The following is a 15651-nucleotide window of genomic DNA, read 5'->3' on the forward strand; positions in this document are numbered from 1 at the left end:
GCCACGTTCCCTCTGTTTGGCAGCCTTTTCAGAAGCCGAAAAGGATGCAGGTGAATGTCTTGCATGTATGATATCGTAACTCACTAATGACAACCTCAGAAATCCAAAAATCATGTCAGAGATTATCACACTTTATTATGGTTATATTGATTAATATTTAAGTTTCTCTTTTCTTTCTGGATTTGACACTTTTAAGGTTTCCCAAGGTGTATTTGCAAACTTCACTAGAGCTTAATCAACATCTAAAAAATCTGAAACTACAGGACAGGGTTTAGAACATTTTCTGTCTTTATGTAAGTGCCGTAGTCCACTTCTCAAAACAGATTCTTTCATCAGGGCTTATCTTAGAGAACCATCCAGAATCACACAAACTGATAATTCTATTATGCGTGTGCTGAATCCTGTTAGGTATGTGGTGGATGAGTAAGAGCTCTCCAAAGGTTGTATTATCTTGGCCACAAATTTTTTAAACTTCATTATTTAATTTTTTTTGGCCCTCAAAAGCAGTGATTTCACTTGGCTGTTAAAATGAAAAAGCATATACATATATGTTTAATATGCAGACATATATTTAATTCATATGTATGCATGTAATAGAGTGTATATGTGTATCCATGTATATATGTGTATATATATATTTATGAATGAATTACAAGCAACAATACAGTACTACTTAAATTCAGGACATGAATTACTAATCAAGGCAGAAGATCTCAACTGGAGCAGGGGTGTGAAACAGAGAAGGCTGAGATCAGAAGGACCCAAAATCAAAAGGAATGGTGGAATGCCATTGGTAATGCAGAGAATATGCATGTCACTTGAGCATAGCAAAGTTGTTGGAGAACAAGGCAGAAATGCAAGTATGGGTTGTTAATATACATAAATGTGATTGGAGTGTAAAGAACAAAAGTGTAAAAGGTAGAGGTCTGATCTTTTCTAGAGAGTGGTAAGTGAAAATGATGATAAATTCAGTAAATTACAAAAAAAACTGCAGAGATTCATTAGAGAAAGGTCTCCATTTAATTATTTTACTTTTATTTATTCATATAGCATCAAAACCTGCAGAAAGATCAAAGAAGAATATAAATTATATGTCTTGGCACACAAACCAGCTTAAATGTAATACAGATTATAGCAGTCCCTGGATACCAGTTGGAGTTTGGGCTAAGATAGGTATTGCTTTAGGCAGCACCATGTGCACACGCTGTGTGTGTTTCTGTATTTTATATGCTGACATTGTAGGAAGACAATATTTCATGTTGATGAAAATACAAAGTGAATGATGGTGCTTTTGAATTTCTCGGGAGGGTGTGAGAGGTCAGACAGTTGTGCTGTTCCCTTTGCGCCAGGTGCTGCTGGTGGTGTTCCTGAAGGTGAAGGTTTTAGGACAAGAGGCAACAAGCAGAAAGTAATGCACAGGAAGTTCCACCTGAACATGAGGAAGAACTTCTTTACTGTACCAGTGACCATGCACTGGAATAGTTTGCCCAGAGAGGCTGTGGAGTCTCCCTCATGGGAGATATTCAGTAACCTTCTGGATGCAATCCTATGGCATGTGCTCTAGGATGACCCTGCTAGAGCAGGGAGGTTGGACCAGATGACCTGCTAGTCCCTTCCAACCCCACCCATTCTGTGATTCTGATTCTGTGAAGCAGAGAAAGACTTCAGATTTTGTTCCTCGTTATTGTCACTGACAGAGAGTTTCACATTTATGGAGTTGCATGAGGCCAAATTATCTAAAGCATCCTTGGGGTGACCAAATCTGTGGTATTTTTGTGGAATGCAAACTGAGGACACCTGTCTACTCCACTGAGACCCCTTCCCTCGCATCATATGGCGTCATAAACCCACACTTAGAAAAAACGAGATCTTCAGGACATCCGGAATTCTCAGATGATGCTGGTATGGACTTTCCACCACCCCATGATGTGTACTTTCCCGCCTTGCCTTGGTCTACAGATGTTTTCAGACCCTTCTGGAAGAGGCCGTGCTTAATGGAGGGGCAAGCAAGTAGGCAGCTTGTTTTGGGGCAGTGCGGCGGGACAGGTGGCTGTGAGGTGATGCGGGGCAGTGGGATGGAGAATGGATGTGCGGTGATGCAGGGCGGTGGGACGGGTCGATGGATGTGAGGTGGTGCGAATGGGCGGTGATGCAGGGCGGTGGGACGGGTCGATGGATGTGAGGTGGTGCGAATGGGCGGTGATGCAGGGCGGTGGGGCGGGACGATGGATGTGAGGTGGTGCGAATGGGCGGTGATGCAGGGCGGTGGGGCGGGACGATGGATGTGAGGTGGTGCGGGCGGCGAGGCGGCAGCAGCAGCCTGCAGAGGGCTCTGTGACACCGCGTTTCCCCCGGCCAAGTGCGGGGGGAAGGGAGCGCTGGGGTAACGCTTCCAACAGTCTGGTCTTAGTCTGGTAAACAGACTAGGAATTGTGGGCTAAAAGTCCTTTTCCTCAGGCTTTGCACCAAGGCTGAGATCAGATGACTCAGTCCGGACTCATTATTTTAATAGCCTACAGCTAGTTCACATAGCAGCGGGAGTCCACAAAAAAGGCATTTAATTGTTGAAACTCAAACTGGTACATTGTAACTGCAGATTATAGTATTCAGATTTAAGTGATTCAAGTAATTTATAAAGCTTTTGCACAAGCAAACTGAAAGTTAAAATACTGATATTGTAATAAAAAGTAAATAAAACATACTTTTTGTACATTAAGAGCCAATTAAAGAGCATGATTTCATTTAACAAACTTAAAACAGGCAGGTGATATTTGCCAACATTACTACAGCTGTGTTTTACATTAGGAAATTAATTAAAATAGTCATTTATACTTTTTTCCACTTGGAATTCTTAGGCCTTTCTGTATTACACCGTCTATTTTCTCTTCAATCATTGTGTTAGGGTGCGTTTGTAACCTCACTTAGCAAGCTGTATCATGACTTTGGGGGGTTTTTCCCTTACCTAATGAAAAACCGGCTTTCTGCAATAACGCCAGCGAAGCAGATCAAACAGGGCTGAAGGAACTTCCCTGCTGTCTGCCTGAGAGGCAGCGCATTGTTAGTTATTCAGATGTCAGTCCTTTTCTTCCGCATCCTAGCAGGGTTTCGCTGGTTTCATCAGATAACTCCGAGCTGGAGGTGGGAGGGTGGCTGCCAGCAAGGGATGCAAGGGAATGGTTTCCTGTTAAGACTGAGCAAAACCGGGGGATTTACTGCACTCCCCCGTACGTGCCTGGGTCTGGTGCAATAGCACACCCTGAGACTAACGGGAACGAAATTTCAAAATGCAAATCAATGTTCTGCTTTTTACTTCACAGCTGAAATATGGGACCCCAGGAGTTATTCTTGATTCTTAGGTACTTCCCTCTCCTCAAACTGCTAATACAGTGATTACATAATGAACGGTTAACTTTGTCAGTCAAATCAGCTTAAAGCATAGAAAGGTACATTTTTTAAAATAGTGCATAATTACAGAAACTAGAGTTCATTATTCCATTTGTATGAAAGAGCAAACACACATGTGATGGTTATCTGCTTCCTTCTCTACTTTTCCTTGTATACCTTTACCTGAACTTTCTTGCCTTTTAGGAGGAATCTTTCGAATCAGATGTTTTATGGACATGTGACTCATTGCAGCAGAGTCTGAAGGACTGGGAACATTCAATTTGCCATTTTAGTGGGGCTGAGTTGTTTGTAAGTTGCTATCGTCCTCTCAAACAACTCACGATGCCTGAAAACTTGGTTTATTAAGACCAGACATTTCACATTCCTAATGTTAAGATTGCTGCAATTTTCCATTATAAGCTTTACACCCCACCCAGTCCTCTGAATGCAGATTTATAAATCGGTTTTAAAAAATGCTTCTCCATCTAAATCTTCACTTACATTTTGAGCTTTGAAGAGCATCTTTTGAGCTGAATGCTCTTTCTCATCTGGAGGATCGTGTTCTGGACTAGTGTTTTCCAAAACAGAATTAATGTTTCTTTAAAGATAAAATCAAACAGTGAATGAATTGCAAATGACTTTGGTGTCTTTGTATTTGAAAGGTTTTAAGAATTAATTTATTATGAAGCTTATTACCACAGTTTCTTTTTGTCATGTTTTTGTTGAATAGATATTCTGGATTGCTTACTGTATTGATGCTGCTGGAGGAGCCAGTGCAGACAGTATGTGATACATTTCTGAAAGACTGAAAAATGTATTGGTTAATATGTTTGACTAATACAGTGTAAAATACTGAAGATTGGCTTATTTATGCAGATTGATATTATATATCCTCAGAGTTAATAAGCAATGCATTTTGATAATATCTATTTTTAAATGCTTGCGTAATGAATCCGTCTTTGGGTGTTGACTTGAATTCTCAGAAGAACTCGACACAAAATGACACAAGAATACCAGACACAAATGGAACATTACCAGAATAAAATATCTGACATTTTAGCTCTGTGTTCTTAAAGTTAGAAGTCCTTGAGACATCAATAAAATGAAACCAAGTCCAGCAGTAAAAGTGTGTGTCATGCGTGCACAGATCTATTTCTATGTAGGGCTGACTGAAAGAAATTGTTTTTACATAAATAGTTACAATAAGCTCTTCAACAAGGAAAGAGGGTGGACCAGTAATGGAAAAAAATACAGTATTTTAGGTTAAGCACATATGAACGTAAAACATCGTACTGGAACTAGGCAATTTGACAATACTGGAGCCTGTACAGAGAGCCAGAGTGGGACTGGTACAGTACTTAGTCTCACATAAGAACTATTTTGAGATTAGAGTCAAATTTAGGAGATACAGACCCTTTATTTTTAGTCCATGAGCAGACTAATTCCGTTGTCTTCAAAGAGATTGGCAATTTATTATTATTATTTATTATTATTCTACAAATAAGAAGGCAAACACAATTTAACTCCCATGAACTTTCCTCTTGCTAAAATAAAAGTTAAATTTTTACTCTGCCTTCAAGAATTTTGCACTTCACTATTGTGAAAGCCTAGAGTAATCTAGTAAGTCATAAAATGTGAAATTACAATATTTAAAATATTTAAACTTTATAACAGATAGGTTAATTTAGAGTATCACTGAAAAGATGCCATCAGTACTCTTTCATCTGATATAGTGTTTGTTCATAGTAAGAAAAATAATTTTAGGGCTTTGTATATGTGATGCAGATTTAAAAACTATCAGTGTGCATTTTTAAATTATGTTGTTTAAAAAATACTCCTTTTCATTTCATGTTATCTGTGTCTGCTAAGATTCTCATTTTGGTCTCTGTAATGTTTTACTGCTGTGTGACATTACATTTTTCCTGTATATTAACAAGGATATGAACTGAAATGTAAGGATTCACGGCATTATATTCAACGATTAATTAAGCAATAATCCATGAAGTATTTGTTGTTAACAGCAGGCAATGACTGGTTCGTTCGTTAATGGCCATAAGCAAAACCAAGGCTGATGTATGTCCTAATAAGCCTGTTCGTGGATACAGGGAGGAGGATTTTTGAAGTGAGAACTGATATGTTACACTAAAGGCAAGGGTTTGCTGCAGCATCTTAAAAATCTGTGGGAGGGGAAAGGAAGAGAACTAGTAATATGTTTCTAATGTTTTGGAAATTACTGTTGCTCTCCTAAGTTGGTTTTGGTGAACTCTGATTTTGTTCCTTTTTAACACAGAAATGTCATTTGTTTATTTTAATGTCAGAATGATGATGTGGGCTTCTCCTTAAGTCCCTGTCAGCAGTCAAGGGGACAAGTAATGAATTTTCATTATGAATGAAATATCTAAAATAAGACTGCGTCTGTCCTGATTACGTTGCTGTTCTAATGTTATCTATCCAGTGTGCATTTTTTCTGTCAATTTAAAAAGAATATAAACTAAAATGCAGCCCTTTTGCGTTTGCTGCATTACCTACACAAATTCAAGAAAGAAAAGGCAAAAGTACCATGTTGCTTAACAAACAAACAAAAACCTAAAAAAAAATCCTTCTTTGGACGATTCAGAACAGAATATTAATTTTTAAGTAAACAGCTATTTTTTATGGTGGGGTGAACATACAACACTGATTTGTTTGGCATTTTTTAGTTTTAAATTAAGTATTACTTGAAAAGTAGGTACAGGAAAATAAGTATAAGCAGAATAAAGGAGAAGGGAAAAAAACGCAAAGTAAAGGAGGAAAAAAAAAACCCACAGAAGAAAAAGAACTCCTTTCTGAACAGAAAATATTAACACTAATATATTAAGTATAAAAAACATTTAATACATTACATATAATAGATTAAATAATTTTAAAATGGAAAGCTAGGTCTCATGTCCAGTGTTTGGTATTTATATTAACATAAGTATGAAATGTAATTCACACTGATCTTTTTTGTATATTCCTGAAATCAAGACAGATACTAAATTTCTTTCCATTACTTTTAGCAGTGCCTTGTATTGATTAACAGAAACTAAACACTAAAAAAGTTTTACTGTAGGCAAGTATATGGTTTGGGACGGGTAGGTAATCGCTGCTTTATTTTTATTGTTTGAGTGGTAATAGATTACTTGGCATATCACCATCCATTAGCTCCACTTACATATTTAGGTATGAAATTACTCAATCTTCTGAATCAATTTTCCATGCTAGAAGAATATCTTCTTGGTGAATATTTTATTGTGTCTTATTGTATCTTTTAAGAATGTGTGCAGAGCAGGCAACTGAAGTAAACCCACTGAACTCTTGGTCATATTGAGCAGATTTCCTAAGGTTGCAGCCTTGAGTCTACTGACAGCAATGAGTGTGACTGCACATTGTGTTAGACTCTTTCAGCAATGAGGCAGAAGTGTAATTTAACTTTTTTTTAAGGTACGCGTGCATCCTAATAATCTCTACTACATTTGTTAAAGATGCACATATTCAGGAAGATGTGTATTACACTATAGCTGATTTTGTGGCAGTAATATTTCTACATCTTGAGAGAACTGTTTAAATAATGGAAATGAAAGGATTGTACCAGCAATGAATTATCCCTAAGGCTAATAATGAAAAGAAATCTGATTCTGTCCTGTCTCTCTAAGATACTCATCAGTGTGTCATAAATATTCCTGATTTGGGATATACGGAAAGCCTTCAATAGAGGATATAACTGGCACTGAGAGTGAACACTGAATTCCTGTGAGTGTGCACGTTGAAGTCCTACTTAAATGTGTGTATTTCTGCCGTAAATACTGGGCTGGAAGGGTTCTTTTCAGAAACTTGGAAATGCCCTTTAATGATCTGTTTGATCTGGTTAGTGCATCTCATGAAACGCTATGCAGGTTTGAGAGGATAATTGAGAGGGGATTATTATTTTGTGCTGTTTCTTCTTGACTTTTTATGGTTTTGTGAAATCAGGAAAAAAAGCAAGACAATCAAAAGGGAGTTTTGTGTGAATCATATGCGTTAGCACTATGCAAATACTCTGTAATCTAAATAGTGTGGAGGCATGTGTGTGATTATGCATGGTTTTAATGGGGCTTTTTCACACTGATGTTTCTTTTTAGGGTTTTGCCAAAACTGTAATAAAAGATCTCTAAAGAAAAAAAAATTCTTGCTAGCTTCTGTGAAGCTAGCAGAATACTGTACAGAGCTGCAGAATACTTCTGTTTCCCCCACACTACAAAGAATGGTATGTGAAAGTGCTCAGGGGTGTTCATCAAATTATTTGAGTTGATGTATGGTATGAAACTTGCTCATATATTTCTTTCCTCATTATCACATAAATAGTGTGGCAAGGCATTACTGGGGATATTGATTCGTTTTGTTTTGGCCCAGTTTTGTTCAAGTTCAACTGAGAAAAGCCTTTCATCCTTTCCAGGAGACAAGAGAGCCGCTTAATGCTGAACTCCCACCATTTAGATTTCGCCAGATTTCTCCTTAACCCAACAGCAGTTCAATTTAACAATTGTCTTTTCCTTTTAGCACTGGCTAAATCAAACTGCTTTCCTTTATCTTTTCTTGTAAAGGCAGCAAAAGGTGTGGAGGACAGTCCAAGACTGACAGGTCCACAGAGTCCTGTCCTATGAAATCGGGTCATGCCTTGAGAAGTGGATACTCCTAATCCCTCTTCAAAGTAGAGTTTTCCTGAAGTTTTAAAAGACTGTACAACTAGAAGTGCTTTCTATCCTAGCCTTTCTTTTTTTTTTTTAACCTAAACAATATGATGAGGAAGACTGGGAGCTAAAATTACCATCTCCACCTCCTTATTTCTCTTGGTACAGCACTGACAAAGGATTACATAAACATCTTGAGGCAAAAGTAAGAAAAGATTGAGGGGTAAAGCAGATACAACAAGCACCTTGCTCTGGTGTGTATAAGGAGTAGCAGGAGAATTAATGTGTGGTTTTCATGTATGTATGTAGTTGAGTATGTAGTATGTAGTTGAGCCAGTGTGTGCCCTGTCTGTCAAGTAAGTCTGACTACTTTTTATCTAAATATACTGCTACCAGAAGACAGCACAAATCTGTTATAAAGCACCATGGATTTTTTTTTTCTCTTCTTTCCAATCAGTCTTGAAGTTGACCAAGTGTTGGGTTAGGGAGCAATCTGCTGAAATGCAAGTGGTGGAAGCTCAGCATGTTCTCATGTTCTGGTAATGGTGACAGGCTTTCCCAGTATATGTTGGCCAAGTTTAGGCACACATGAATATAAGCTAAATGTTACTATCAGTGTTTTTCCATAATTATCTGTGTGATAATGAGAAAAGGTCAGAACTAATTCTCTTACGGTATCTTACCCTGTTGAGGACTAGTACTAGTTGCCAGTGGTGAGGCACAGACAGGGTATATTTGTTACTGTTAGGTGGTGCTGTAAATTTTTTTAAGCTTGTTTGCAGCTGGATAGTGTTGCGGAGCAACCCTGGGCTTGAGCCTCTGTGTAGTGTAATCTGCTTGTTTTGAAAGTTGAAAAGAATCCCCCTCTCATCTCTTTTCTGTGTATGCAGTAGCTGGAGAACAGTAGACTTGTGATTGTGACATATCCTCTACTGGTGTATGTTTTAGAGACTAGATCATGAAGAAATCATATGTAGCAAATTAATATTCAAATCTAACCAAGTAGCTGTGATGCACCTTCTTCACTGTCAGCGCAAATGTCTGTGGACATAGAAGCAGAGCTGCTTCAAGAAGGGTTAAATTCCTGCATCAGCTACCTTTAGCAGCAAGGAAGAGGAGGAAAGGGTACCTCACACCCTGATGAGCATTGTCAAGAATATACATTCTGAAGCGTAACCTGGGTATTTTTTCCCTTTCAATTTATTTGCAACTCATTTTTATAACCCTTACCCTCAGTCTAGATGTATGAGTCCAGAGCTCTTAAACTTTCTTAGAATTGTGGGTAGCATATGTTTTATCATAAACTAACTCTGACATCATCATGTGAGTCACACTGGGGCATGATCATGAAGCAGTGCCTGCTAATAGCACAAGGAAATTTCTGAGAGTGTGTTCCGCTTCTGTTCATTCTTGATTCCAAAGCTTTTGGGAGTGACAAGACAGAAATATTGCAAAGGTTTGATTTGAAAAGGCTTTTTTGAATTTGAACATAGCCTCTGCTTTTTTGTGACTTTTTATATTGGTAACAACAGCTAATGCTGTTCGTGTTATATTGCCACCTATATGAAAGGTTGTGCAACACTTTCCATTATAAGACCGTTTCAGTTGCTTATTGTGTTGCCAACATTTATCTGTTTGGGCTGAAATTTTCCATGCTGGCTGTCTCCTTCAGGCTGAATTTCTTGGGAAAGTTTCAATAAAAATACTTGAACCATTCCAGGGAACGAGAAGAGGGGGGAAAACTGTATTTTGCTGCAAGTATTTGATTCAGAAATCACTGGACATACATATTTTGGAGCAGGGAGTTGAATTATTAGGAAGGCAAACAGGTGAGGAAAATAAAAATGGGTGTAGAAGAGATCTCTTTCTAAAGAGTTCGCTCCTCCCTGATGTTGTGAACCATTGGCAAGACAGCACACGAACACCACGCTTTTCAAAACAGGGTCAGTGAATGTCTGGGAGCTGAATAACTCTCCTTGTTTCACTGCATCTATGCAGTGTATTGGTTTTGGGGAGAGAGGCTTCTGAGGTGTAAACAAGATCCTATGCAACAGGAAAGGTAACTGAAATCTTCATAATGGTAGAACTGGAGGGGCAGGTTTATGTGGATAAGAATAACTTGAAAATAGCAGAGGTAAATTTGCTCAGTAAGAAAATGGATCTGAGGATGGTGAGAGAGACTATCAAGGAGATGGGATTTAACCTAAGTGCTCTTTGTTAGTTCCAGTTCATTTTCTGTTTCCCAGACATCTTGTGCATTTAAATGAGGCGGGGAAAATTGCATTCAGTCATGTAATTTAGAGACCAGTATTCAACCTTAATTCCAGCATGTTTCATTCCTGAACACTTGATGTTGCAACCATAATGTACTTTTCAACATGAAAATTAAAGCCTTAGTTGGAAATGTTATTTTATACCCATCATTAAAATGCTTATATTGTAAGCTTTGAAGAACACCACCCTAGTTAGACACATGTATAATACAGCATTTCAATTAAAATACTGAAAAATGTTTTCTTTTAATCCATTTAGACAAGTTTTCTTTTCAAAAACATAACACTGCCAGTGCTTCAGCAAACATGTATGGGACTATTTGGATCTGAAAAGGTTAATTCCATACTTGAGTTATCAGAAACTAAACTTTCCACAGACTGCCTTCCATTTCTCTCAGGTTCACAGTGTAGACAACAAATGACATTTTGGAATATACTTTACATGCTTAGCCCAAATGTGAGTGAGTTAAGAGGACAGGGAAAAGTTTCAGCTATAATTTCAGATTTTCCTGATTTTTATGGACTTCAACCAGACTGGTTATACCTCAATATTATTTTAACATTGTTATTTGTGGCTGAGTTTGTTAAAGAGCAGCTTTCATGCTGCTACTTTTAATATCTCAGAGTTGAGGTTATCTTCCAAGTTTTCAAGAATTTATAATGTTACCATAACATTTTCTTAAGGAATAAGGCTTCCCATCCAGAAGCAAGCATACATCATGCTACAAATATAGTGAATTAGACTTTTCCTAGTTAGAGGAAAGCAAATGTGTACTGAATGCCCATTTTATTAAGATCCTTTTAGTTCTTTTTTTCTTGAATGAGATTAGACTTATATTTGAGGACGGCTTTGACAATATCGTCTGCAGCTTTGCTTGAAGAAGAGAAATTTAGCACTCAACTGTTACTATGGATATCTGCATTTAAAATATTAACTTCATAAAAATGCCATATCTGGGTTTGACATGATGTATTATTGTCTCAGTTCAAAGAAGATAAGCTGTCATGTCACATACCTGTTTATTAATGTCTGTGGATTGTGTGTTGATGTTACATATCATGGCAAAAATCCACTTATTAATGCCTTCGTGGTATGGATGGACAGGATATATCTTTATTGCTCTACTGGTGCCTAAAAGTTTATACCACAGTGTTTTGAGGCTATGTTAAAGTACACAAATCTCTTTTGGAAAAAAGCTGGGTTTTTCAATATCTAGGCCAAAATTTTCTTTCATATTTGGCACAAATGCCTAAACCCCCATTTTTTTCTTTCTCCCTTACCCTTCCCTATGCACCTTTTACTGTTTCACCAGAGCTGTTTTTTTCTCAGAGATATCTTTCTAAGTGCAGTCAGGATTGGACTCAGCCAGTAAAATCTACCTGGCTCCCACCCAATAAGCCCCTGTGTTGCAAGCCAGTCACAAAATGTTGGGTTTCTATGGAGTCTGAATGAATATAGTGATTATATTAATATAAACTGTTGGTTTAGGCCCAGAGAAGAAACTGGACTATCCTATGGCACCATGTTGCAAATGCTATGGCAGTTATTATGTATTACCATGAGACCCAGTGTGACCTGAGAGTCGTGTTCAGTGCAGTTGTCGTGGTACTGTGGTCTGCAGAATCAGTTTGTCCAGCCAGCCTGTGGCCTGAGGATATAACCTGTGTCAGGATATAACCTGTGAACCAGATGACTGATGTGGCATTTCCTCTGCTTTACTCTCCTCAGGGTCTGCTGCTCTTCCTTAGGAGCTAAAGGTGGTCCTCTGTTGGATTCTGAATGTGCATCAGTGGTTGCTTGTGATGATAAGGAACGTGAAGTCACACAACAGATAGTTTGGTCACATAGCAAATACAATTGTCACATAAAGAGAAATTTGGTAGATTGATGCATTGGCCCCTGCTAGCAGCCAAGTACCCACATAGCTGCTTGCTCACCACACCTCCAACCACAGCAGGATGGGGAAGAAAACAGAAGGCACAAGCGCGAGAAAACTCATGGGCTAAAATAAAGGAAATCACCATGCAGTGCCATGGTTAAAGCAGACTTGACCTGAGGAAATTAACTTCATTTATTGCCAATTAGCATAAATATTTAATTACTGATTCAGGTATTGGTTATTGGGAAACAAAAGAAAAGAACTAAAACACTTAGGGGGGAAAAAAGCCACCTTCTCTCCCCTTTCCAGGCTCACCTTCACTCTAGACATCTCCTCCCCTGCTATGGCTGCAGGCCATGTTCACTCCCTTTGGTGAGGTGACAGGAGGTGCAGGGGTTGGAGTCAGGTTGGAGGGCTTTCTCTCTGCTGCACCCTTGTTTGTCACTTTTCCTGTGCTCTGATGTTGGTTGCCCATGGGTTGCAGTGCCTGCAAGGGTGTACCTACTCTTCACCATGCAACACCGACTACTCCACTATCTTGTTATTCTCTTATTTCCTCTGTTGCTTCCTCCTCTCTTCCCTCCTCCTCTCTCCCTCCAGCATTTTCTAACCCTCATTAAATATGTTTTCCCTGAGGTGCCACCAGCTTGGCAGGAACCAGAATAAAAGTGAAAAAAACTATTTTTATTATAGATAAGATATCCCGTGCAAAAATTTGCACTGCTAGAATTACTGCACTACTGGTGCACACCCTTCATCGTGCTGGTGGATTCCCTCTCAGCATCCCACAGAGATGAACTTTGAGTTGCATTAGGCCTTCAGCAGCATGTACAGAGAGACCTCACTTGGTTTTCAAGAGTTGGGAACTCCCAGTTTGAGAAATTGCAATTTAATTGGACATCTTTTATGCCAGGCAACATTGTCTAAAACCTTTAGCAAAAGAATGTGATTACCTTAAGTTGGAAATGATGTATCTACACAAAGTAGTTCCTACTATCTCTTTAACTTTCAGATTCAATACATTTGCTGCTAAGATTTTTCTCTGTTACAGCTTCTTAGCTGCTTTTTCACAGAATGATTGAATGTAGTAATTGTGAACGATTGAGTACAGTTATTATATTATTGTTTGTAATGCTGAGCTCTGGTTGGAAAAAACTTGTGTGTTCGCACATCATGCAAATATCTAATGTAAGTTCTATTGAAATCAGAAGGAAATGGCCCAGATCTTTAATATTGAAATAAAGCTGTTGATGAAGTTTGTATTTTTTAGATTTGTGTGTGCAGAGGAACTTGTCGTGGCTGAGTTTGAAGCTCCATTGGGTCAGTGAGGGCAAAAAATATTTTACTTAAAGCTTGTTTAAAGACAGTGTTTCAAACCTCTCATCTTCATGATTGTCCTTGTTCTAGATTTATGACTGATGCAGCCCGACGTGAGCAGGAGTCTTTGAAGAAAAAGATTCAGCCGAAACTCTCTTTGACTTTGTCAAGCACAGTGTCCCGTGGGAATGTATCTACTCCACCTCGCCACAGCAGTGGAAGCCTTACTCCTCCAGTCACCCCTCCAATCACTCCCTCCTCTTCGTTTCGCAGTAGTACTCCTACAGGTGAGCACCTACTCTTTGGTTTCTCCCAGATAAACTAGCAGGTTTGCTACATGGCATTTAGAGAATAATAGACATTGGGAAGGATTGGGAAGAAGAACAGCTAAAGATAAAACAGAAAAGCTTTGGGCTATTTTATTTACATTTGGTTTGCAGTCTCTAAAATGTGTTTGGGCATTTGTTTCCAAGCTCCTTGCTAAAGCAGAGAAGGACATGAACTTTAAAAATCACAGCTGAAATTATTACATGAAAAAATTAACCTTACCAGAAATACCAAATGCGCAAAAGACCTCTTATGTATCAGTGGGAGAGCTTTGCATATGGTAAAGTGCCAGTTAAAGATTAAAAAAAAAAGCGGTATCTTTTTGAATTTATAGATAAATGAGTGCTTCTGTCATCATGTAGACATGACTTACATTAGGAAACTGTGTTCATGAAAAGAAATATATGAAAAAAATTATCTGTGTTTTCTTCAAAAACAAATGTTCCATTGATTTTCCCAAGATATAAAATTCCTGAAACTGAAAATTGCTTACTCTGCCAAACCAGATCTCTTGGCCTGAGTCAGTCTGATTTACATTAAGTAGAGATCTTGTCAGATAATTCAGGTACACTTCAGATCAAATACCAGTATTTCCTTCTAAAAAGCTAAATGCATATGATAGGGTTATTCTATTCTATAATTAGTAGGCTCAATATAGTCTCCTTAGTAGGAAATCACATGAGCATCACTGCCTTGAAAACTATTATGCCACATGTTTTTTATATAGCCTATATATATACTTCATGTCTTAGTATTAATGATTAAATGGAAAAGTTGTAGCAGTCCTTGGCGATGTTCTGTGTGGACGTTGCAAAATGAACTGATTGTTCAGTATGTCCCTGGTTATGAAAAAGGGAAGCACACTGAGAAAAGTTAAATGATAAAGTCCTAATGTAATTCAGAAAATTTTAGATTTTCTTAATTATTTCACATTTGCAACAAACTGATTTCATTTTTTTTACATACTACAGATAGCAAGGAGTTTCTTCTTTCTTTTGTTTACTTTTTGTACAGCTCCTTCTGAGAAGGCTGATTCATGATGTGGTCAGGTAGTATAACTTTGAACTTCTGTCAGGTACATTGGCTAGTGATGTACACTTTGAAACATGTTCCATCAAATACTAAAGAAAATGCCAGCATCTGTCTACTTAAATATTTTTATTATTAAATATTTTTTAAACTTTTCAGGTTACTCTGAATGTTGTTTTACCTGTAGTTAAGAGAATCAGCTTGTTATGGCTGTGTTTCTGAAAGTCCTGCCTGCCAGGTTATAAATAATGAGCTTCCACTTTCTGCACCCTCAGTTCCAAGTTCCCTGTTGGAGCCCTTTTCCAAAGCTAGGGTTTGTAATAGCCTAGTAGCAAAACACATATATTCTTTAAGACTTTTTTTTTTAATTAACTATTAACTGAGTTGCATTTCAGCAGCCTCAACCCAGAATTTCCATTTTTGTCATCTTAAAAGTTTTCTGGACCTAAAGTAAGCATTGAGATTTTTCTGGTAACTACAGGATTTTTCCCAGTGTTTACTTGGCATAGGATTTTGTTCTCACTTATGTAGGTGAGGTGCTCAGAGTCATGCCAGGACTGAGTTTCTCTTTCTGTGGGTGCAGTGCCTGCAGAGACAGCCCATGAGGACCAGCAGACTAATTTTAGATATGCAGCTCACATGTCTGTTATTGCCTGATGGGAATCTTTTTCCCTCAAGTGCAAGTATATATGGCAGTTGACTAGCAAGGTGATACAAAAGAGTAGTTAGGCAAGATCTGTTTCAGGGAAACAA

At 38.1% G+C, this 15651-nt stretch overlaps 1 protein-coding gene across 1 annotated transcript in view; it reads left to right on the forward strand.

The window, feature by feature from the left end:
• JAZF1 (JAZF zinc finger 1) overlaps window positions 1-15651 on the forward strand; it is a 191887-nt gene that overhangs the window by 147900 nt on the left and 28336 nt on the right. The window contains exon 3 of the mRNA XM_027723782.2: window positions 13633-13829. Coding sequence (XP_027579583.1) covers window positions 13633-13829 — 197 coding nt within the window. The remainder of the gene's footprint in view (window positions 1-13632; window positions 13830-15651) is intronic.

The sequence above is a fragment of the Pipra filicauda genome, unplaced genomic scaffold (assembly GCF_003945595.2).
Source record: "Pipra filicauda isolate LSUMZ 115617 unplaced genomic scaffold, ASM394559v2 scaffold84_size4826128_pilon, whole genome shotgun sequence".
NCBI classification, from domain to species: domain Eukaryota; kingdom Metazoa; phylum Chordata; class Aves; order Passeriformes; family Pipridae; genus Pipra; species Pipra filicauda.